This window comes from Leptopilina boulardi, unplaced genomic scaffold (genome assembly GCF_019393585.1).
Source record: "Leptopilina boulardi isolate dan_hultmark-lab unplaced genomic scaffold, ZJU_Lbou_2.1 LbouV2_221, whole genome shotgun sequence".
NCBI lineage: Eukaryota > Metazoa > Arthropoda > Insecta > Hymenoptera > Figitidae > Leptopilina > Leptopilina boulardi.
In genome coordinates this window covers 883,167-907,286 of record NW_026137776.1, presented here as the reverse complement: position 1 = coordinate 907,286, position 24,120 = coordinate 883,167, and the positions used below count along the sequence as shown (strand labels likewise).

Below are 24,120 nucleotides of genomic sequence, written 5' to 3'. Positions count from 1 at the left end.
AAAAAAAATACGTCTTCACTGGAAAATAATATAAATTAGGTAAAAAAATAAAATTTCAGAAAATAATTTTCCCCTCTTACAAAATCATCTACATACACCATTCTTCGAAAGATTATTTAATGGAAGTTTATAAGATCAAGGTGTAAATCAAAAAAGTACAAAAATTAATTGAAAAATTAGCTACGCTTTAAATATTATTATTATTATTATTCTTATGATTGTGCAATTATTTTGGAGACATGTTTTACATGTAGACAAAGATTTCTGCAAATCAAAATAAAAAAAAAAAAAAAAATGAAATAGAAAACGAGATTTACTTTCGTTATTCACTCGGGCTGTTTTGGCACAAAAGAGAGAGAAAGAGAGATAAGAATAATGAAAACTTTTTGCTGGAAACCTTTGAAATTGAAAAAGAGAAATATAATGTGGTGTTATGGAATTTAAATTTCACCACAAGAGAAAATTTACAAAAATAACTAATTTATTATTCATGATATTCATAAATACGCACAAGCTAATAAAAAAAAAATCGCATTTTATTTAATTATAAGAAATTCCAATTTTGAAGCAAAAGTACCTATCGAAGACATTTTTTTTTTTAATTTTTTCGTACGTTTCATATTTTTTGGTGCATGAAATATACAACAATGGTCGTCAAGTCTAAAAATTACTTAATCGATTTAGAACAAAAAAAAAAAAAAATTATTTTTTTTTTTTGTTGCTTGTATTATTGGTACTTTGAGCTATTAACGTTAATGAATAAATAAGCCCCTGTGATATTCATTGTTCTCCTTAACCTATGAACTTTTTTTTTTTTTTTTAGCTTATTAAGGATCTTATTAACTATCAAACAAACAATTTTTTACATCTCATTGTGACAAATTTTTCAATCGTAGAGATACACGCTCCCTTAAATAGTTATTTTCATGTGGAAAGAATCTTCTATATATTTATATATATATAATACTCTGATATTTAACGTACATTGAAGATAGGGAAAAAAAAATTAAAGGCAAAGTGCTCATGGTCGAATATCGATTTTACATACTTAATGCTCCATATGAAGCAGGTTTAGATAAAAAAGAAAAAAGTTTAACGTTATTTTCCGTTAAACTTTTTGAATTATATATTTTATATAATTTCTCTGATATAGTAAAGGATGCAGCGTACTTGGAAGAAATTAGACACTGTTTATGAAACAGTTTCAGTCAAAAAATTTACATTAAAAAAAAAAAAAAAATTAAGATACATCGTACGTGCGAAGTATTTGTTTCTTTTTTTATGTATAGCACATTACTAGTTGAAAAAACATTACACTGAAAACATGTACAAAAACTAGAGTACGCTCCCATCTAACTTACTCTATTCCGTTTGGCAAAATTCTACAAACGTTGACACCAAGAAGTAATATAACAAAACGCTACATAAGCTTTTTTTTTTTTCTTTTCATTTTATATTATAAATCAATTCTTACCTAGTGCTTGATGTTTCTAAAATCGCCCCATTATTAAATACACCATTTTTTTTTTTTTTTTTTCTAAAAAGTTTCTTGATTTTATAATCGATGAAAGATTCTTATCACACACAAAGTTCTATTCGATTTTTCTGTTTTTTTTTTTTTGGAGCCTCTGCGTATAACAATAATGTTAAAAAAAACACACGAGGCAGGCGTGTAATCCCTGCTTTGAAATCAGGAAAACGTGACTAACTATTTGTTCATAATTTATGATTGCTAGTCAACCACGTAAGGCCTTCATATAGTCCATCACCTGTTGTAGCACAGGATGGTTGAACGTACCAATTTCTATCTCTTATTCTTGTTAACCCTAATTTTTCCTGGATCTCATGAGGCTTCATCGCTAGAAAATTTATGAAATTCATTAATTAGAATGTATTGTTAAAAGTGGGGAAAAAATTGGAGCGCATGATTATTCAATAAAAATCATAATTTAAAATTTTCATTTTAAAGAATTTTATTTAACCGCAGCTAATAATGAAAAAAATTTTTGTTTTTAAATATTTGAGTTTGTCACTTAGGGTAAATATTGTATCCTGTAAGTTAGAAGGTGGTGAGTATAATAGCCCCACAGTTGGGGTTATTATACTCAGAAAAGTTTGTTTATTTATAAAATATCCTCAACATATTGGGACGCATGAATATGTTCTAAAAATCATTAGTTAGAATTTTCATTTTATGAAATTTCATTTGTCATAATTATTTTTGAGCCGAATTTTTATTTGTTCGAATTTAGTATTTTGCAGAATTTTCATCAAAACAATTTTCTATATTTCACAATTTTTATATAACCGAAAATTCACTTCACAGAATTTTTCTTTATTTCGAATTTTTATTTAGTAGAATTTCAATGCATAGAATTTTCTTTCTTTCTTTTATCGACTTATTTTAATAAAATGCGACTTTTTTTTACATTTGGAAAAAAATGTAAATAAAATACATTTTTCAAGTATAAAATGTAAATCTTCTTCAGATCTTCTTCAATTCAATTATTTAACAAATTTTGAACTAAAATGATTCTTCACTAAATTAATTATTTTTAATAATTTTAATGAAATACAACACAAATTCAATTATATCAAAATTATTTTTCAATTAAAATTTTTATGAAATTTAACAATTGTTTATAATTTAAAAAAAATATATCACAATAAAATTGAATTATTTTTTTAAAAATTTCAATTCAAAATAAATTAAAATTCAATTATTACCCGAAATTTTAATTCAAAATCAATTAAAAATCAAATAATTATCCAAAATTATCAATTTAAAATTTAATTATTTACCAAGTTTTCAATTTAAAATGAAATAAAATTCAATTATTTTCTAAAGTTTCTATTCAAAATTAATTATCCAAATTTTCAATCAAAAATGAACTTAAATTAAATTATTATCCAAAATTTCAATTAAAATTCAATTATTTCCCAAAATTTTCAATACAAAATGAAGTGAAATTCAATTATTTTCCAAATTTAAAATCAAATAAAATTTAATTATAATCAAAAATTTGAATTCAAAATTAATTGAATTTTCAATAATTTGAATTTAAAAGCATCTAAAATTTAATTTTTTCTAAAATTGTCCATCGAAAATTTTTTTTTTTAAATTTAATAATTTCAATTATAACTCTAAGGAAATTCAATTATTTTTAACTATTTTAATAATATTCTTTGAAATTTCAACTATCTGAAACCATTTTTCAATTAAAAATGATTTTCAAATTATTGTATTTTGTCCGCATTTTCTAATAAATTTTTAGTGAAATCATCTAAAATTTTAATTAAAAATTACTTAAAGTTTCAATTAATTTCAAAAATCTCAATTTTAAATCTTTGAAAATTCAATTAAATTTAAAAAATGTTTTCCAAAAATTGTTTGATAAATTATTTTTAGTTCTGTAAAATTTAATGATTGTTTGAAAATTAACAATATCTTTTGAAATTTAATTATTTCTAAAAATTTCAACTTTAACCCTTCGAAAAGGATTATTATTTAAAAAAAAATTTTTATTTAAAAATCTGTAAAATATTTTTGTTAAAATAAAAAACAAATCCACTTTTTTTTAGGAATATAAATCGACTAAAACGACTTTTTGTGTCTTTAAGTTGATTCGAGGCCTGTGTTTTTATAATTAATATTTAATAGGTATTCGTTGGCCCCTGGTACCTTAAAAATTAATTTTTAAAAATAAATTTTTTTAAATTACTATCTTGTACGAAATTTCCTAGCGCATCTTTTTTCTCATCATAAATTTTTTGTATTTGTACACAATTTTTGAATCAATATACAACTTTTAAAAAAATTTCGTTGGTAAACGTTGTGTACTTCAGCTTCGTGAATTGAATTTTCGAATTTGGAATTTTAAAGAAACTTATTTCGAAATTTGGAAACACAATTATACAACTTTGGCAAAAATGAGAAAAAGAATAATTGTCAAAATTTGACACGTCATAAGATTACTATTCAACAAAATACATGAAATCAGAAGAGGCCAACTTCAAGTTAGGACAGAAGGACAGACCAAGCATTTTATTATTATATAATAATAATTGTGTAATATAGAAAATCAGTCTGATGAAAATTCTGCAAAATACTAATTCGAATAAATAAAAATTCGGCTCAAAAATAATTATGACAAATGAAATTCCATTAAATGAAAATTCTAACTATTGAGTTTTAGAACATATTCATACGTCCTAATATTTTTTTATACAGCTTTAGCTATATGAAATTTTTTCTGCAGTTAGTCTAGATTATGATTAAAAAAAAATATATAATCTAAAAAAAAATTGTATAGCAATTATTTAACAAATTTAAAAGTTAAACATTGAAATTTTACATTAAAATCTACATTTAATTTATTAAAAAGAGCAAATTTTTTTTAAATTAACATTTTTTAGGTTAAGTAAGCAACTCAATACAATTTCTAACAAGCTTTTATGTTATTTTAGGAGAAAAAGTTACAAAATTAACTTGAAAAACAAAAATATTAATGAAAGTTATTTTTTTGAGGTTATGTTCTGTGAAATCTTATAATTTACATATTTCTGGTTTTTTTTACACAAAAGGATAACAAAAATGTATACATAAGATGCACTATACACTTATTTACCTTCGACAATAAAAATTTTCGAAAAGTAATTAATTTTAAGAAATGAGTATAATTACCCAGAGAATCCTGTTTTTTTTTAGTTTTTCGCTCTTTTTTCTTAAAATATGTAATATAAAGTTAGCGCATCAAGTGTACATCATCAAAATTAAATTGACAAAACTTACTTGCAATATTTTGCAAAATACTTATAAAACTCTTCGAAATCCAGTACTTATAAAATTTGCAAACGTGTAAAAAAAATGTTCAGACTTTCATGGCTTTTTGAATTTTTTTCTGTATTTTAATAAAAAAATTAAATAATAAAATTTAGCCTTTAATAAAACTATTAAACAATATTTACACCAAGCGTCAAGTTTAAAAATTCAAAATAAATATTTTATTAATTAAAAACTGGCGCTGAATATAATAGCCCCTGGGGTGAGTAGAATAGCCCCAGTTGACGGTATTTATAATTTTTAAGCAAGATGTAAAGATTTTTGTTATATGTATTTATGATAGAAACAGAAAAAAAATCGTAAAGTTGCGAAAATTAGGTTAAAATTTTCAAAAGTGCGCAAACTTTATAGTATTTTTCATAAAATTTTTGAGTTTTTCGCCAAATAAGGCATAGGTAAATGTTATGTCAATTTACTTCGGACGATGTATACGAAGTTAGCTAACTTTTTATTGTTTATTTTAAGAGAGAAAAGTGTAAAAAACGAAAAAATCGTGATTCTCTGGGTAATTATTAACACTTTACAAAAATTAGTTATTTATTAAAAATTTTGTTTGTAGCATATAAATAATTTAAAAGTGCATCATTTTTATACGTTTTTATGATACTTTTATGTCAGAAAACTAAAAATAAGTAAATTATGAGAAATTCTGTTAAATGCTAATTCGAAAAATAAAAATTCATTTAAAAAAAAATTCTAACTAAAAAAAATTCTTTAAAATGAAAATTCTAATTAATGATTTTTATGGGATAATCATGCGCCCAACAAAATTAGAAAAATTTATTATTATTATTATTATTATTAATATTATTATTACCGCCTGGAACATCTTGTTTATTGGCAAAAATTAGAATAATGGCATCGCGCATTTCTCTGTCATTTATTATTCGATGAAGCTCCTGACGGGCCTCGTCAATTCGATCTCTATCCGCACAATCAACTACAAATATTAATCCTTGCGTTCCTGTATAGTAATGACGCCATAAAGGACGTATTTTGTCCTGCCCACCCACATCCTAAATGAAAAAAAAAAGTAATTTTTAATTAATTACATTTATTATTTATAGAAATTTCATCAAGTTTGTACACTTTTTATTGATTGTTCATTTAAAAGGTGAAATTATTTAAGGTCAAAGCTTCTTCTAAATATAATGAGATACTTTCACATTATTTTCAATATCATATTGTTTTTTTTTTTTTTTTTTTTTTTTTTATTAAATCAGGGATGGCAATCGAAACTGAAACCGAATACTAAAAAAACATAAATTTTTAAAAAACCGTAAACCAAAAGCCTTATTGTAGGTAAAAATTTAAAAATCGTTAACTCGAAATCTAAATTTTGTTTTCTCGGTTTTTAATATAATTAATAATTAAAACTTTGCAATTATGAAAACTAAAACAAATACAAAATTTTAATTAAAAAAATTAATATTTGTCTTGAAAATTCTTTATTGTATTCTATTCGACTATTTAGAGTTTTTATGTTCAGGCTTATAAAATAAAATAAATAAATTATGAGTAATTAATACATATATTTTGTTTTAATTAATTCAAATCCACACAAATATTTTTATTCATACTATTATTTTTTTATTATTAAATATTTATTATTTTACTATTAAATTAATTAATTTCATTCCATCAATAATTAAAAATAATTCTTAATGAAAACTTAAAGTTTGAATTGACTAAAATAAATTTTTAAAAATCAGGACTGAAATAATTTAAATAAAGTTAATTTAAAATAAAAAGAAAATATTTACTTTTTAAAAAAAAAATTATATTTAATATATTTTTTACATTCAATTTTGTGTATTCTAAGTTTTAAAATTCATCTTTTAACCTATTGGCAAATACTCTCTACTGACATTTTATTCAAAGTTATTTATCGTTTAAAAATAAATTATTTTTTAAAACATGACATTTTGAAGTATTTATTAAAAAAAATCTACATGTAAAAACTATTATAAACAGATAATAGGATATTTAAAAACGTATCAATTGATTTATTTGAAAAATTTTCCTATAAATTATTACAAAATTATTAAAAGTTTCAAAAATAAAAACATTTTTTAAATAATTTTAGTTTAAAATTTTTATACAAGTTTTGATACTTTAAAAAAAGTTATTGTTATTCAAACTTTACTAAGCAATTATTGAATTTTTAAAAATCAATTTTTAAAAAACATGAATTATTGAAGTTTTAATTTTTAAATCAAAAATATTATTTTCTTTGATAAAAATATAAATATTTTTTCTGATACTTGTATTATAAAAAACGATTAAGTATTTATTAAAAAACTAACTACTTAAAAATCAATTTTTAAAAAATTTTACGTGAGTAAAAATAAATTTGATTTAAGGAAGTTCTCTCGCAAACAGAAATGACGAAGAGTTAATTATCAAACTTGATAAACTGATAGATAATGGTTTAAAGAAGATGTAGTTAAATTTTTAGAGGTCTAGGTGGATTTTGACAAAAGATATAAATAATTTTCTCTTTTCACATTTAACACGGGTTCTTATGGGAAATTGAATTTTTTGGTCTGAAATCTCAAATTGTGAAAAATCTGACGAAAAGATATTACTGGAACTTTATATACATAAAGTTTAATAGCCAATGTTCACTTACTTTTAATAAAATTGATCAGACCTGGCTTAGGAGACTCACAATTAATTATTTTGTCTAAAAAAACACCGTATTTTGACAATCAGAAATTACTTAGCACAACGCTTGGCAACGTTGCGTCTTGTAGGTTAGGTATAGAAAAAGCGCGAAATTTGAAAGTAATATAAGTAGTATATACATATAATAGTATATTCTTCAAAGATTCATAATAATGAATAATAATTTGAATTTGCTTATAAAAAATTAAGATTTTTAAAATAATAAATTATTATTATTATTATTTAACGAAAATAAATCAAACAATAGCAGACGACACGAAACGGAACGGGGGAAATATAATCTAACGTTGCCAAGCGTTGAGCTAGTACTACGTGATACAAATGAAAACTTAAATGGGCATTGATTTGACTGACGTTGGAGGGAGAGAACTTCCTTAAATAAAAAAAAATCGGATTTATGTTTTTTTTTAATTATGACTTTTATTAGCCCTGAAAAAATGTTTGTATTTCCTTTTTTATTAAAAATTTTTCAAGTCAGAATTATTCTAATTCAAATTTTCGTCTAAATTTTTAAGATGAAATAATTTTGATTAAACATTTTTTAGCTAATGAAGTAATTTTGTTTTATAATTTTAAACAAATATAAAAAAAACTTTTTAATTATTAATTCATAAAAAATATTATTGCAGAGAGGAATTGAGAGTAAGCACGTAATGCAAATCGCGCTTTTCTATTAAAGTCTGCCCCCTCGCGGTCAAAATATCGAAGCTTAGGTGGTTAGCTATATATATTCCTTAAATCGGTGAGGCTACACACATACGCATAATGTAATGGCTAAGCCGAATGACGTTCGGAATTGATCGGGCGGGCTCGTGTATCTTTGCGTGAATTAGAGAAACAAACTGAAAACGAACCGTGCGGGCCTCATCCAATGTTTTGACTTTTTTTCAGACAAAGTATATGAGCCGGTTTTTGAAACAATTCACTAATCGACAATATTTTTAAGGTTAAATTTAGAAATTTTAATTTAAATTAGTAATTAAAATACAATTTTAATTTATTATTTAAATTTCATTTTAAATTTTTATAAAATTTAGAATTCTAAATGTTCTCTCTTCGAATGCATAGTTGAATAAATACGAAATTCGTTTTCAATAAATCTTATCATAATTATTATAAATTTTTAATTAAAAAATGTTTTTCTTAAACGTATGGGTGATTTCACGTGAGATTTCAGTCGACCCTTTAAATTGAGCCAAATTTAATTTTTTCGTGTTCTGTAGTGAAAAAAAGATACTTTCTTTATGCAAATTTTCGAGTTATAAATTTTCAAAATTTCAGTTTTGTAAATGTAGACAAAAAACTGGATTTTTTCAATTTTTGCCAAGAGAAGAAAAGTTCCAGTTTATTTTTTACTTTTCAATAATGTTAACGAAATTTTTTTTCATTTTTTATTAAAAAATAAAAAAAATTTATAAACAAATTAAGTTTTTTTAAATTGGAATATGATTTTTAAAAAAAAATTTTAAACATACCTGAAAATACTAAGAAATACTGGAAATAACTAAGATTATAGGTTTAAATAAACATTTAAACACTGCGCGCAGCATTGTGCACATTTCTGAAAAGTAAAAAAAATTGTTAAATTATTGTTAAAAAATTTTCTTTCATTTTTCATAGTGAAATAAAATTTCAGGTTTCAAAAAAAAATTTTTTAAATAATTTTTAACAATTTATCAATTTTTTTTACTATTCAAAAATGTGCACAATGCTGCAAGTGGTGTTTTTTTTAAATACATAAAAATATAAAACTTATTGACCGACTCTAAATTTTTTCACTAAATCTTCTTATTTCCAGGTATGTTTTAAAAAAATCATATACAAATTAAAAAAAATTTAATTTGTTTATAAAAAATTGTTACTTTTTTAATAAAAAATGAAAAACAAATTTTTTTGATAACACTATTGAAAAGTAAAAAAAACTGACATCATTTTTATAAATATTATCTTTATTTATTTAATTTAGTGAAACATAAATAATAATGTGAAACTAAACACCATAGAATATTCTATACAAATTAATAATGTATTAAATTGTGGGTAATTTTAATAGGTATTGACAACAATGTTTACAATTTAAATTTTAAGAATATTCTCATTTTATTTAAAATTAAATCATTTTTTACTTGGACAAGCCCAAAGAAAAAATAATTAATTAATTTACAAAAACAATTTTTCTGATTTAAAAACCTATATAAAATATTTTTTAAAATTGATTATTTTATTTATTTATTTTAAGTTAAAACATTTAATCTCTTGACAAAATGTTTTTAAATTTAATATTTTAAAAAATGTAAGCTACTTATAATGTGTAAGCATTTACAAATCGAAAATTTAAAAGTATAATATAAAAAAAAATTATATTTTTTTATAAACTATTAAATAGACATAAATTGATTCAATTTTAAATAAAATGAGAAAATTCTGAAGAATTAAATTATAAACATTGTTGTCAGTATTAGGTAAAATTTTTAAATTCTAAAATTTTATTATAATATTACAAAAAATATTTTTCAAAAATTTTAACGGCAAAATAATAAAAAGAATTTAATTTTTCTTTTAATATGACTTTGACAAAAGCACATTATTTCACATTACTAATCTATGATTTAACTGAATTAAATAAATAAAGATAATATTGTAATATCGAAATTTTTTTTACTTATTATAAAATAATTATGAGATAAGATTTATTGAAAACGAATTTCGTACTTATTCAACTATGCATTCGAAGAGAGAACATTTAGAATTCCAAATTTTATAAAAATTTAAAATGAAATTTAAATAATAAATTAAAATTGTATTTTAATTACTAATTTAAATTAAAATTTCTAAATTTAACCTTAAAAATATTGTCGATTAGTGAATTGTTTCAAAAACCGGCTCATATACTTTATCTGAAAAAAAGTCAAAACATTGGATGAGGCCCGCACGGTTCGTTTTCAGTTTGTTTCTCTAATTCACGCAAAGATACACGAGCCCGCCCGATCAATTCCGAACGTCATTCGGCTTAGCCATTACATTATGCGTATGTGTGTAGCCTCACCGATTTAAGGAATATATATAGCTAACCACCTAAGCTTCGATATTTTGACCGCGAGGGGGCAGACTTTAATAGAAAAGCGCGATTTGCATTACGTGCTTACTCTCAATTCCTCTCTGATTATTGAGTCAAATATGTAAAAAAAATTTCATGTTTAACTCTTAAGATTTGAATTTTTAACATTTTTTTAAAAATCCTAATTGAAAAACAAAATTTCCAAAAACTTATTTACTCAATTAAATAATTAAAAAAAATAATCATCAAATGTAAAATTAAATGATTAAAATTATCTTCAAATATTTAACCAAATTATTGAAATTTTCTTCAATTATGTAGTTTAATAATTAAAATTATATTCATTTTCTATTATTCAATCAAATAATGGAAAATATCTTCAAATATTAATTCAAATAATTGAAATTATCTTTAAAATTGTTTACTGTAATGAAATTTTTATAAAAAATATTTTAAGTTAATTCATGGAATATAATTGAGTCAAATGTTTCAAAGAATTATGAGCCAAAAATTTTTGAACGTTCAAATGAACGAAATTTTTTTTTACAATAATAATAATTTATAGATTGAAAAAAATATTTCGTTCATTTGAACGTTCAGAACTTTTGTCTCATAAAAAATTGTTGAATTTTAACTTTCAATTTTTTTTAAAAAAAGGTATAATTTTTTTTTTTTTTTTTTTTTTTTTTTTTTTTTTTTTTTTTTTTAAATCGAAAATAGTGACAAAAAAAATTCGTGAATTCTGAGTGTTGAATTAAATTCAATATAAAACAAATTAAATGTTAAATCTTGTATAATTTTTACAATAAATAAATGGTATTATTATTATTATTATTATTATTATTATTATTATTATTATTATTATTATTATTATTATTATTATTATTATTATTATTATTAAATGCAATTTTATTAATAAATAAAAAAAAAATTTTTCAACTTACCCACACGTTAAATTTAACGTTTTTGTACGTAACAGTTTCAACGTTAAATCCTACTGTAGGAATAGTAGTCACAGACTGACCGAATTTGAGTTTATACAATATAGCTAGAACATATTGTTAAGGAAATCAGATGCAGATATATTTATGTCAAACAATAGCGTCACGCACAATAGAGAAAGTCCTAACTGTATTTAATAGAAAAATTAATATAATAAAATAATGTCACCAAAACTTGATATAATATTGAAAATAAATTAAAAAATTTTCATATTATTATTTAAATATAATCAAAAATAGATGAACGTATAAATTAAAAAAAAAAAAAAACTTCCATAATTTTAATTCTCCTACGATGCTGAAGTACGCAACGTTTTTATGATCAACGATTAAAAATCAATTTTTATTTAACACGGAAAATTATAAAAATTGTTTACCTAAAAAAAATATTTTTTGTTATAATTTTTTGATTAAAAAAAGCCACAAGAAATATATTTCAGGCAAAAAATTATAGAATTTTTCATTTAAAAAAATTAATTCTTTAAAAATTGTTTATCATAATTAAACGTTGAGTACTTCAGGATCGTAATTTTGCTATCAAAATTTGTTAAAATTAGGAATTTTTAATTATTTTACTTCCACGTGGATCCCTTTTTTGTTTAGAAGATAACTTTAACAGATTTTATTGGTTTTAGATAAAATTTGGTAGGCTTATTTATCATATAAATATCTGAAAACTGACCAAAGGATTTTAAAAAATACCCAAAAAAAAAATAATTCTATCGTCTTTTTTCCAAATTTTTTTTTTAATCAAAAAAATTTTTAAATAGAAAAATTTAAGGTTATTTATAATAAAATTGTATTCCTTACGTCAAGACAAATCGATCGATATATATAAAGTATAGTTTTAATTTAAATTTAAAGAATTAATGAAAGTTAAAAAATCAAAAATTCACATTTTGGCTATAAAATTTTGTGATTATTTAAATTTAAGTTTATAGATGAAATAATTGTATTCCTTGCATGAAAACGAATCGATTGGTATATATAAAAATTTTATATTTGAGGTAAATTTAATAAATTAATGAAAGTTAAGAAATAGAAAATTCACAATTTAAGGTGAAAATTTTTGTATTTATTCAAATTCAAGTTTAAATATAAAATAATTGTGTTCCTTGCATTGAAACAAATCGATATAATTGTAAATAATTATAAATTATATATTATTTTTCATTAATAATATTTAGAAATTTCGGGTAAAATGTGAATTTTTGATTTTTTAACTTCCATTAATTCTTTAAATTTAACGCAAATGTATTATTATATATTATCATATTATTATATATTATTATATATTATCAAATATTATTATATTACTTTTGTATGTTTATTTCAATGTTAATGCTTTCTCCACAAGGAAGCACATTTTTTTTGCTGGTCGTAATGAGGAAGTAAAATGTTCATGTAATGAACATCTGAATTTACAACTTGTTTTATTTATTTATTTAATTTAATAATAAATTCTAATTTCGAAAATTTACCATTTAATAGAATTGAATTATTAAATTATTAAATGAGACAAAAAAGAATTTTTTTAAATTTATCAAAATTATATTGCATAACATTTAAAGAAATGAAAAAAATAATTATAATCGAATTAAAATAAAATTTCTCAATACATATAATGGAAGAAAAAAGTAATTTTTATGATTTTAAATATTGAGCACTAACGATAAAGATACAAAATATATTAATTAAATCATAATAATGACAGAGATAAAAAAAAATTTGGCCTCTGGGTTCAGACATAGTTATCAAAAAAAAAAAAACTCTAAAGCGAAAATAATTATCTAAAATGTGGATGTCAGTGATAAAATGAGAATGTGGGTGTAGAGTAGGAAGAAGTAATCACATGTCTTTTCTACAATGTTAAAAGTTAGTCTTAAAAATAATAATTGTTAAAAGTAATATTTTGTTAGTAAAAGGAAATTAAGAAATAATTTTTTTTTTTTTAAAAAAAAAGGATACTGGTCTTTCCGGCAGCATCCAGCCCCAGCATAAGAATGCGCATCTCCTTGTTGCCAAAGATTTTTGACAAGAGTTTGCCCATTCTACTGGCACACTTCCTACACAGCTGGCACCTGCAATAATGACAATTATTATTAAAAATTGATGACATAACAAAAAAAAAAAAACTCATTCATAAGCCGAAAGCATTGTTTATAAAATTCACACTTCAATCTTAAATAAATTTATGAAAATTTTAATTTTTACGAATAATTAATTAAATTTTTTATAAAACAATTTGTCAATTTTTAATGATTTTACATTAATGCAACAAGTGTGTTAGTAAACAATAATAAAAATTCGTTTACGTTAACATAAAACCAAGTAATTGAACAAAATAAGTAAAAAAAAAAGAGAGGTGTTAAAATAATAAACAGTAATAAATGAAATGTTGTTCATTAGTGAACAATAATGACTAACCTTAATATGTAATTGATTTTGCAAGTGGGTGTGGATAGATGTCATATCCTGTTTGTGTAAAACATGATAATTTCACTTTAAAAAAAAAAAAGAAAAACAAAAACAAACTATTATTCGTGTAAAATCTATGTGAATTTTAATATAGTGCGTGAAAGAGTCTAATTTAGGCATTCTATTCAAAGAAAATCAAAATAAAAACCGGTGGCAAAAAAAAAAGGTTAAGTGAATATTTCCACAATGTATACATATATATATACATGTTTGTTGCAAAGTTTTGTAAAATTTATTGACTGTATAAATACCATGATATTATTTAGAGATATGAGTATAGCTGACGAAGCAATGTTTCGAAATATAAAAAAGAGAGGCAGTATACTGGTTTTCTTGTCAAAGTATGGCGTTAAAGATTTAGGAAAACCGTTAACATTTTTTTTTTTACGTACACAAAACTGTAGATCTTGGGCAAACTTTCTTCTCGACTGAAGAGGTTTTATCATTTTTTGATATTAAAACTCACCAAAAAACATCTACACTGAAGAGATAATTTATCATCGACAAGATTGCATATCACAACACATTTTGACTGCGATTTTGACGGCGCTGCCAGAAGCTGTTCCAAAAGGAGAGTCTCAAGTCTTATTCTCATTTGGAACAACAATACTTGTTTCCAAGTTTTTAGCATTTTTCCTCTCGTTCCGAGGGAGTAGCCAATCAGAGAATAGTACCAATAGGCATAGAACGCTTCTTATTGGTTGACGGCATTTTCGTTCATAATTCAACCGCTTTCTATGCATCGGCGGGAAATTTTGATATAAACTGTCAGATTTTAAACTAACGGTAAAATATAACAAAATGATTCACATTTTTTTTTTTAAATTATTCTCTGAAATTCCCGAGATAAGTCAGTTTTTTATGTTGAATAAATAAACTTTTTTATAAACATAAATTAAAGAAATATAAATTAATAAATATATTATTTTTTCAAATTAAAACATGATATTTTTAAAAACTGAACTTTAACAATTTTTTTTTTTGTTAAAATAAAAAAAAATTTTAAATGTTCATAAATTAACTCAGTTTTAATAAATAACAATTTTTTGAAAAATTAAACTAAATTTTTTCGAAACTATAATTATTTTGTAATTTGTATAATTAATTTTTAAATATTTTTCCAAAATCAAATATTTAATAAAATTCAAAATTTGTTATTTTCTAGTCTTGTATAATTTATTTCTAATAAATAATTAAATTTACAAAAGAAATTAAATTTTAATAAATAATTACATTAGGTATTTAGATATTGACTTTTTCACAATAATTAAATAAAAAAATATCAAATTTTTCAAAACAATTGAAATTTTTTAAATAATTGAATTTTCTAAATTATTGTATTTTATTGTTAAATAAATTAGTCGAAATTAGTAGTGTGATATACATTAAAGTGTTTTTTTTTTAAATTATTGGTTTTAGAAAAAAGTGAAATAAAATATGAAAAATATAAATTTACAAAAAAAAAAATTTTTTTTTCAATTAAATTAATTTTGAAAAACGATTTTTTAAAGTAATTCAAATTTTCCTAATTGAATAAAAATAAATAATTAAAAAATTTAAGGTGTTATAATTAATTGTATAATTTAATATTTTAATTTTAAAATATTAATTTTTTAAAAATTAATTTATAAAAAATTCAAAGAATGAATAAAATTGGATTAAAAAAATAATTTAAAATGTTATATAATTATACAATATTAATTTTTTAAAAATCTATTTGTTTAAAAAAAATTGGAATATAATTTTGAATTAAAAATAATAATTAAAGGTTAATTTTATAATTAATTATGTATTTTAATTTTTCAATATTAATATTTAAAACATCGATTTTTACAAAATAATTCATTTCTTAATATAAGTGAAAATAAAAAAAATAATTGAAGTTTACTATTCTTATAATTAATATATATAATATAATTTAATGATTTAATTTTTTAAAATTTGATAAAAAAATACTATATTTGAGAAAAACAAAAAACTTTTTAATTTTTTAATTTGAAAAAATAATCTAAATATAAAATTTATATCTTTAAATTAAAATTTTGTAATTTACGTTTAAACTGAATAAATAAAAATTTATTTCCACTAAAATTTAATGTAAACTAAATTTTGGTATTAAAAATAAAATATTCGTAAAATGCCATTATAAGAATTAGTGTTTAATTTAATTATTAAGATTTACGTACAAAATCTTCTTACATTTTGTTTATAATTGTATGTATTTTTCTCACACTTATAAAATATATATATACGTTCGAAGAATGTATACGAAAAACATGACACATCTATATGTATATAGATCATATATATTCTAATTAATTAATAAATGATATGCTCTTTTATAAACAAAAATTTACAAAGTTGATTTTTTCTTAAATCATAGTTTTTTTTTTACTTTAATGGTTTTAATTGATTATTCGTTAGATTTTTATTATAAAAAATCACTTTAATTGACCAGAATGTCAGTATATTAGTAGTTAAATGTTTTTTTAAATGAAAAATAAATTTAAAAAATTTCACATATCTTCACTTTTCGAATTTTTTAAAACAATTTTTTTTTTAATTTATTTTAGGAAGACTGTTAATGAAAACTTTTAATAGATTAATATTGAAAATTAAAACAATTTGAAAAATAATTACTGAAAAAAATTTTTTTTTTATTCAAATAATCGGTTACTTGACTATTATCAAATATTTCCTCGAACCAAAGAATTTTCGAGACAATTTTATTTGTTTCAAATATAGAAATGGTTTAAATACTGTTTATTTAATTCAAATGAAAATTATTTGAAGCTAATATTTATTTGATCCAAATACTTATTTGATGCAAATATTTATTTGATAGAAACTATTTGATACAAATAAATATTTATATAATAATCAATTAACCGATTATTTGAATGACAATAAATTTTTTTTTTCGTCTGAGTAATTTTTTTTAAGAATAAAAAAAATTCATTAAAACAAATATTTTATTTTGTTGTGAGTAAATATATAAGATAAAAAAATAAATTATATTTGATGGACAAAAGATAAAATTTAATTTATTTTCAATTTTAAAATCATTAAAAAAATTATTTTGTTTTATCATTTATAATATATATAATAAAGTATGTTTTCTCACTCTGAAAAATCGTTTCGAAACGATTCTTCGAATCATCGAAGTAAAATCTTTAATTCTCATGCGATTATAATATATATATATATATATTATATATATTGTAATTATAAATATTCTATCACTTTGACTGAAAGTCGATGGAGTTTTTTTTTATATATATATAACGATATAGAGATATGATAAATGGGAACTGGTATATATATATATAGATAATGTTATATCGAATGCAGTCCTCATTATTATCTTATATAATTATAGTCGATCTTAAGTATAAATCTGTAGCAGTATCAAAATGGTAAAAATAGTGCAGACAAATATGATGAGCACAATAAATGTGAGTCTGAATGAGCGGCTAATGCCGCTTGGCTCTCGTCAAATTGATTCGATTGACGCTTCAAATAATGGACGATTTGGTGTACTTTCCTCTCGTCTATTTTTATTAGATGATGAAAAACAAAGGCAACCCGATTGATTGCGATTTCTTTTTAAATTTGGCTTACTTTCTTTATCTTGCTCGGCTAAACACTTTTGATAGTAGTCATAATCTTTCAAGTACCTAAAATTTAAAAAAAAAATAAAATCGAATTTATTTTAATGTCTGTAATCGGGCGCAATGATTATCCCATAAAAAATCATTAGTTAAAAATTTCATTAAAAAATTTTTTTAAATACACGAAAAAAAATATCTATCTAAAACAGCGATATGTTTCTCTAGAATAACGAAAAATTTCTCTGTTCCAGTGAAACTTATCGCTATTATATGTTCCAGGTGAAAATTTCTTTCTGTGTATAATTATTTTTTAGACGAATTTACATTTTTCGAATTAACATTTGACAAAATTTATTTTTAAAAAAGAATTTTTGGGGTAATAAATTTTTATTTGGCAGAATTTTTATTTTAGAGAATTCTCATTCATCAGAATTTTAAGATTTCTAAATCACCGAATTTTTAAAACGCCGAATTTTCATTTTTCCGAAAAAACATTATTCACAAATTTTTACATAGAAAAAAATTTTAAACACCTTATTTTTATTTGACTTAATTCTTATTTTAGAGAATTATTATTTTATAGAATTTCTTTTTATACAACTTTTTATTTAAAAAAAATTCTAATTTAACCTAATTTAAATTTAGGGTCAGTCACTTTCGTTTGAGAGTTGTTGCGGTCAAATTATTAAGAAATCTAGTTTTGAAATAAGTATAATATGTTAAACTTGAACATTTTCTTAGTTCATTAATCATATTATAATTTTATTTTTTTGTATATGAAATTAATAATCAAGCTCAAGCTATTATCAAACTGCATCTTACAATTAGAATAGTTTTTTTTTCGTTTATTTTTTTTTTTTATTTTCTCTCAACATTTTTCTTTTCTGTTCTTTTATAACTAGCAAAATTAAACGCGCGCCAAATTGAGTATTTAATTATTTGTTATAAAGAAATTAAAGATTAATATTATTAATAATAATTTAATTTATTAGAATATTATTACATATTAAATGATAATAATGAAAATTATATGTTTACAGGCCTCGGATTATACGACTTTTTCCGACTTTTTTCAAAAATACGACTTTTATCGACTTATTTTAATAAAATGCGACATTTTTTTTTACATTTGAAAAAAAATGTAAATAAAATACATTTTTTTTGGTATAAAATGTAGATCTTCTTCAGATCTTCTTCAATTCAATAATTTAACAAATTTTGAACTAAAATGATTCTTCACTAAATTAATTATTTTTAATAATTTTAATGAAATACATCACAAATTCAATTATATCAAAATTATTTTTCAATTAAAATTTTTATGAAATTTAACAATTGTTTATAATTTAAAAAAAAATATCACAATAAAATTGAATTATTTTTTAAAAATTTCAATTCAAAATAAATTAAAATTCAATTATTACCCGAAATTTTAATTCAAAATCAATTAAAAATCCAATAATTATCCAAAATTTTCAATTTAAAATTTAAAATTAATTATCTAAATTTTTAATCAAAAATGAACTTAAATTAAATTATTATCCAAAATTTCAATTAAAATTCAATTATTTCCCAAAATTTTCAATTCAAAATGAATTAAAATTCAATTATTTTCCAAATTTAAAATCAAATAAAATTTCATTATTCTCAAAAATTTGAATTCAAAATTAATCGAATTTTCACTAATTTGAATTTAAAAGCATCTAAAATTTAATTATTTCTAAAATTGTCCATCGAAAATTTTTTTTTTGAAATTTAATAATTTCAATTATAACTCTAAGGAAATTCAATTATTTTTAACTATTTTAATAATATTCTTTGAAAATTCAACTATCTGAAACCATTTGTCAATTAAAAATGATTTACAAATTATTCTATTTTGTCCGCATTTTCTAATAAAATTTTAGTGAAATCATCTAAAATTTTAATTAAAAGTCACTTAAAGTTTTAATTGATTTCAAAAATCTCAATTTTAAATCTTTGAAAATTCAATTAAATTTAAAAAATGTTTTCCAAAAATTGTTTGATAAATTATTTTTAGTTCTGTAAAATTTAATAATTGTTTGAAAATTAACAATATCTTTTGAAATTTAATTATTTATAAAAATATATAATAATAAATAATATTAATATAATAAATAATATTATTAGAAAAAGAAATTTTTATTTAAAAATCTGTAAAATATTTTTGTTAAAATAAAAAACAAATCCACTTTTTTTTAATATAAATCGACTAAAACGACTTTTTGTGTCTTTAAGTTGATTCGAGGCCTGTGTTTTTATAATTAATATTTAATAGGTTTATATTTTACACAACGAATCATTTATGTTTATATAGATATTTTTCCCTAAATGTATTCTTTGGTACAAAAAAAAAATTTTTTTTTTCTAAAAATATTATAAAAATCATTACAGATAATTGAATTTCAGAAGAGTTATAATTAAAATTATTAAATTTTAAAAAGTTTTAGATGAAAATTTTTTAAAATAAGTTAATTTAAAAAGATTTTAAATTGAAATTTTTACTAATTTTATTTGATTTTTTTTTTAAATTGTAAACAATTGTTGAATTTCATAAAATTTTTAATTGAAATATAATTTAAGATAATTGAATTTGTGAAAAATTTCATTAAAATTATTGAAAAAGTAATTAATTTAGAGAAAAATAGTAAGTTCAAAAATTTCTTAAATAATTTAAATAAAGAAGATCTGCATTGTATACTAAAAAAATACGTATTTTATTTAAAATTTTTGTTAAAAAAATGTAAAAAAAAGTCGAAAAAGTCGCATCTTATTTAAATAAGTCGAAAAAAAGTCAGAAAAAGTCGAAAAAATCGTATAATCCGAGGCCTGTTTTGATGTAAAAATTTAAAAATGTCAATTCTGTCAAATGCTAATTCGAAAAATGAAAATTTGTCTAAAAAAAAGAATTATACCTAATAAAATTTTTTAAAATGAAATTTCTAACTAATTATTTTTTATGTGTTAATCATGCATTGAATTACAATTTTTTTTTTAGTGATTTTATGTGAAATATAAATTATGTTTTTTTTTACCAAACTGGAGGCCAACGATGTTCGTTCAAATATTCCTGATTTTCAGGATGAAGAAGTCTCACACTACGAGGAGACATTTTACAAAGTTTATTGTAATTTACACAAAGATGATTCATGCACCAATCAGCGAGTTGATCAGCATTGTGCAGCTGCAAAAAAAAAAGATAATTATTGTCACAACTAATTAATTTCATTGAGTATAATTAAATTAAAAATAAATTAACTTTAAAAAAATATTTTTTCTAAGTAATATAAAAAAATATTTTTTTTTTCTGATTTGTACAAAAATGTCGATGAAACGATTTAATGTGATTTCATATATATTTTTTCTATTTCTCAGACCTTGCATGGCTCCAGTAATCTCAAACAAATTTCCACTGCTTCATTTCCATCGTTTTGTGAGATGCGATCCAAATCTTCAATCACGCGATTTTCCACGAGATTTACGAGACGCGGTAAACAAAGTCTATTTGCCAATTCTAAAAGATTTAAACACTTTGTTGCGATTATAGGAGGCACCTCATCAGTATAAAGATAGCACAATAATTTATGGAAGGTATATTCTCTAACACCGGGAAATACAATCTGAAAAATCAGAATCTTAATTAGTTCTACAGTTTGTTCGAAAGTTAAAAAATAATTAATTTCAAAAAAACAGTATTTTTTTTAATCACATATAATTATAATGTAAATTTCTTATATTAAAAAATTGAATGGAAATTTTACTTAAATCGCGTACAATTTTTGCACTGCTTTCTCGAAAATCACCACGAAACATAGCTTTCATCATATCACAGCGAGCAGCAAGAATTGCTCGATGGGCGGACATACTACCATCATCCAAATCAAAAACAACATCAGCAAATAGTCCTAAAAGTAAAAAAAAAAAATTGAAATACAATATATACCGTAAAATTAATAAATAATAATAAATGAAATATTATTTTTAATGTTTTAACATCGCTTTAAATATTAATTATCATCATTTTTTTTATAACCGAAAAAAATATTAAGAATTTTCTTTCTCCATCTAAAATCGAGACGCATGAATAATGTCTAAAATTAATTTTTTAGAATTTTTATTCGATAGAAATTAAGGAGGTTTGACCCATTAATATAAACTCAAAATAAAAAGTAGTTTATTTAAAAAATATAAAAAATAAAAATTTAATTTGTTTATTAACTTTTGAACAAAATATATTTAATAAAATTCAATTTTTTTGTTAATAAAAATATCGATTTGACTGAAATTTTGCGGCAAAAAATAATTCGAATATAAATAAAAATTCGGCTAAAAAAAAAATTCTACCGTTGTAAAATTCTAGCAAATAAAAATTCAAACAAATTAATTTTAGGTATTATTTATGTGTTTTGAATTTTTATACACCAAATTTTAATTTGTCAAATTTTTTAATTTACAGATTTTCTCTTTACTCAATTTTCTATTTTAAAGAATTCGCTAACTTAACTGAATGTTAATTTAACTTAATTCTCATTCAACTGAATTTTAAGTGATTCCAATTTTTTAAATATTATAATTTTCAATTCGCAAAATTATCTTCAAAATAATAGATTAAAAAATTGACGCTTAATTTTTAAAATTGACCTATCAAAAATTATCAAGATAATCGTGATTGGTAAATTTTAAAAATTGCACCTAAATTATTCTGTCGATCTTTTGTTCGACCAATTGGAATTTTGGGCAAATGAAAATCCGACGTTTTAAGAATTCTACGAAAAATCAATTCGTACAAACAAAAATTCGGCCGCAAAAATATAAAGATTTGAATAATTGGAAATTATAACATTTAACAATTTGAATCACTTAAAATTCAGTTTGAATGAGAATTATGCTAAATTAAAATTTTTTTAAATAAAAAATTTAATAAAAAGAAATTCTGTAAAATAAAAAATCTGACAAATAAAAATTAGGTATCTAAAAATTTTGTTAATGAAAAATTCTCTTAAATGCCAATTCGTAAAATAAAAATTCGTCTAAAAAATAATTATTTTTTAGACGAATTTTAATATAATTAACGAATTATAATATATCAAAATTCTTAAAAATCACTAGCAAATGTTTTTAGAGTTCTGAACGTTCAAATAAACGAAATCAATTTTTTGGTTAATTTATTTTTAAATTACTACAACAATGAATAATAATAAAGTACATTAAAAATTTAATAAATTATTAATTTACTTACGGATACAGAAAGCAATATTTTGTAATAAACTTTGAAATGAAAAAAGTAGTAAATTTTTCGTTAATTTGAACATTCGCAGAACTTGAGGACAATATAAATTATTGTCATATTATATTTTTTTTTCATAAGAATTATAATATTATAAACGAATAATATTTAATACTTAAAGTACAAAATATTAAATTAATTAAAAAAAAAATAAAATACCTTGTTCCAAACACAAATTTTCCAATCTTTGTCTCACAACTTGCTTGTACTGGTTATTAAGATCATTTGTGATAAATTGTTGTTCTCTTGTTTGAATACTGTTAATCACCATCAGCAATTGATGCAACTCAAGAAATTCAGCCGCTTGTCTTATTTCCTGTTGACAAAAATAAAAATTACTTTAATAAATTCACTCAAGAAAAATGTGCCAATTAGGAAAAAAAAAAAAAAAACTTTCATCTAAACTGATTATGAATAGGAGCTAAAGTAGTGACAGTGCACAAGGAATTCGAAGAATTAGAAATCTCTATATAGTATGATAATATATATCTTTGTGACTCTTTAATAAAATTTAACTCTTTCAGTAATCCAATTCCACAGCTCTGAAAGCAATATTTTATTGATAAAAAAAATAACAAAAAAAAATATATATATATATATATTTTTTTTTTGATAAAATTATCCTTTTTCATATAAATATTATTTTCAGTGTATTAAAAACAGAATGAAAATAATTTTAGTCTTTCATGTTAATATATAGATTTATTATTTATATGGGCGATTCTCCAAAAAGAGGGCATTTTCATGTCTTTGACATCTTATAATATTTAATTATTTTCTTTAGACAAAAATTTGTTCGATTTTTCTTCAATATTTTTAATATATGTATGTAAATAAATGATCGAGTTTTGAAATCTTTTTTTAATTCAGTCTCTGATAAATAAGAGACTTTTTCTAATTTATAAAATAGTGATGTTTTTTTCTGTTAAATTTCTACCGTCAACCGGGGCTATTATACTAAAAAAAAAAAAACACTACTTTTTTACTCAATGCTTCACGAAAATTCAGGAATTTAAATAAAAAAATATTTCAACTCTTGTGTTGTGTTATGAACATCAGTCTGAAGGTATCCTATAAGTTAGACGAAAAAAAATTTTTCCCAAAATTATAATATAGAAAATTGAAGTTGGTGA

The 24,120-nt window shown here is 21.1% G+C and overlaps 2 protein-coding genes across 10 annotated transcripts in view; both read right to left on the bottom strand.

The window, feature by feature from the left end:
- Nucleotides 1-1,600: 1,600 nt before the first annotated feature.
- On the bottom strand, nt 1,601-14,668 carry LOC127279682 (ADP-ribosylation factor 6). Of its 6 annotated transcripts, none has more exons than XM_051302199.1 (6): nt 14,535-14,665; nt 14,018-14,092; nt 13,559-13,671; nt 11,534-11,637; nt 5,661-5,859; nt 1,601-1,859 (listed from the first exon to the last, which is right to left on the bottom strand). In XM_051302199.1, the coding sequence occupies exons 3-6, from the start codon at nt 13,638-13,640 to the stop codon at nt 1,717-1,719; spliced, it is 528 nt and encodes a 175-aa protein (XP_051158156.1). In that variant the 5' UTR covers nt 13,641-13,671; nt 14,018-14,092; nt 14,535-14,665; the 3' UTR covers nt 1,601-1,716. The 6 variants fall into 6 exon arrangements, with proteins under 6 accessions (XP_051158156.1, XP_051158157.1, XP_051158158.1 ...); XM_051302200.1 differs by having other exon boundaries at nt 14,018-14,065; nt 14,535-14,649; XM_051302201.1 differs by having other exon boundaries at nt 14,461-14,606.
- Nucleotides 14,669-16,961: 2,293 nt separating this feature from the next.
- LOC127279680 (rho-related BTB domain-containing protein 1) overlaps nt 16,962-24,120 on the bottom strand; it is a 37,412-nt gene continuing 30,253 nt past the window's right edge. For 3 of the 4 annotated variants that reach the window (XM_051302194.1, XM_051302196.1, XM_051302195.1), the window contains 5 exons: nt 23,147-23,303; nt 21,475-21,605; nt 21,078-21,320; nt 20,736-20,884; nt 16,962-17,745 (listed from right to left, as the gene is read on the bottom strand). In XM_051302194.1, coding sequence (XP_051158151.1) covers nt 17,562-17,745; nt 20,736-20,884; nt 21,078-21,320; nt 21,475-21,605; nt 23,147-23,303 — 864 coding nt within the window. In that variant the 3' untranslated portion in view covers nt 16,962-17,561. The remainder of the gene's footprint in view (nt 17,746-20,735; nt 20,885-21,077; nt 21,321-21,474; nt 21,606-23,146; nt 23,304-24,120) is intronic. The other variant, XM_051302197.1, reaches the window with a different exon arrangement.

Excerpts from the sequence above, each read along its gene's own strand:
- LOC127279682 (XM_051302198.1), bottom strand. The coding sequence starts at position 14,569 with ATGATAAATTATCTCTTCAGTGTAGATGTTTTTTG. Across the intron at positions 13,672-14,534 it reads TTCAGTGTAGATGTTTTTTG|GTGCCAGCTGTGTAGGAAGT; the intron begins GTGAGTTTTAAT and ends TCATTATTGCAG. Across the intron at positions 1,860-5,660 it reads TAAACAAGATGTTCCAGGCG|CGATGAAGCCTCATGAGATC; the intron begins GTAATAATAATA and ends TAAATTTTCTAG.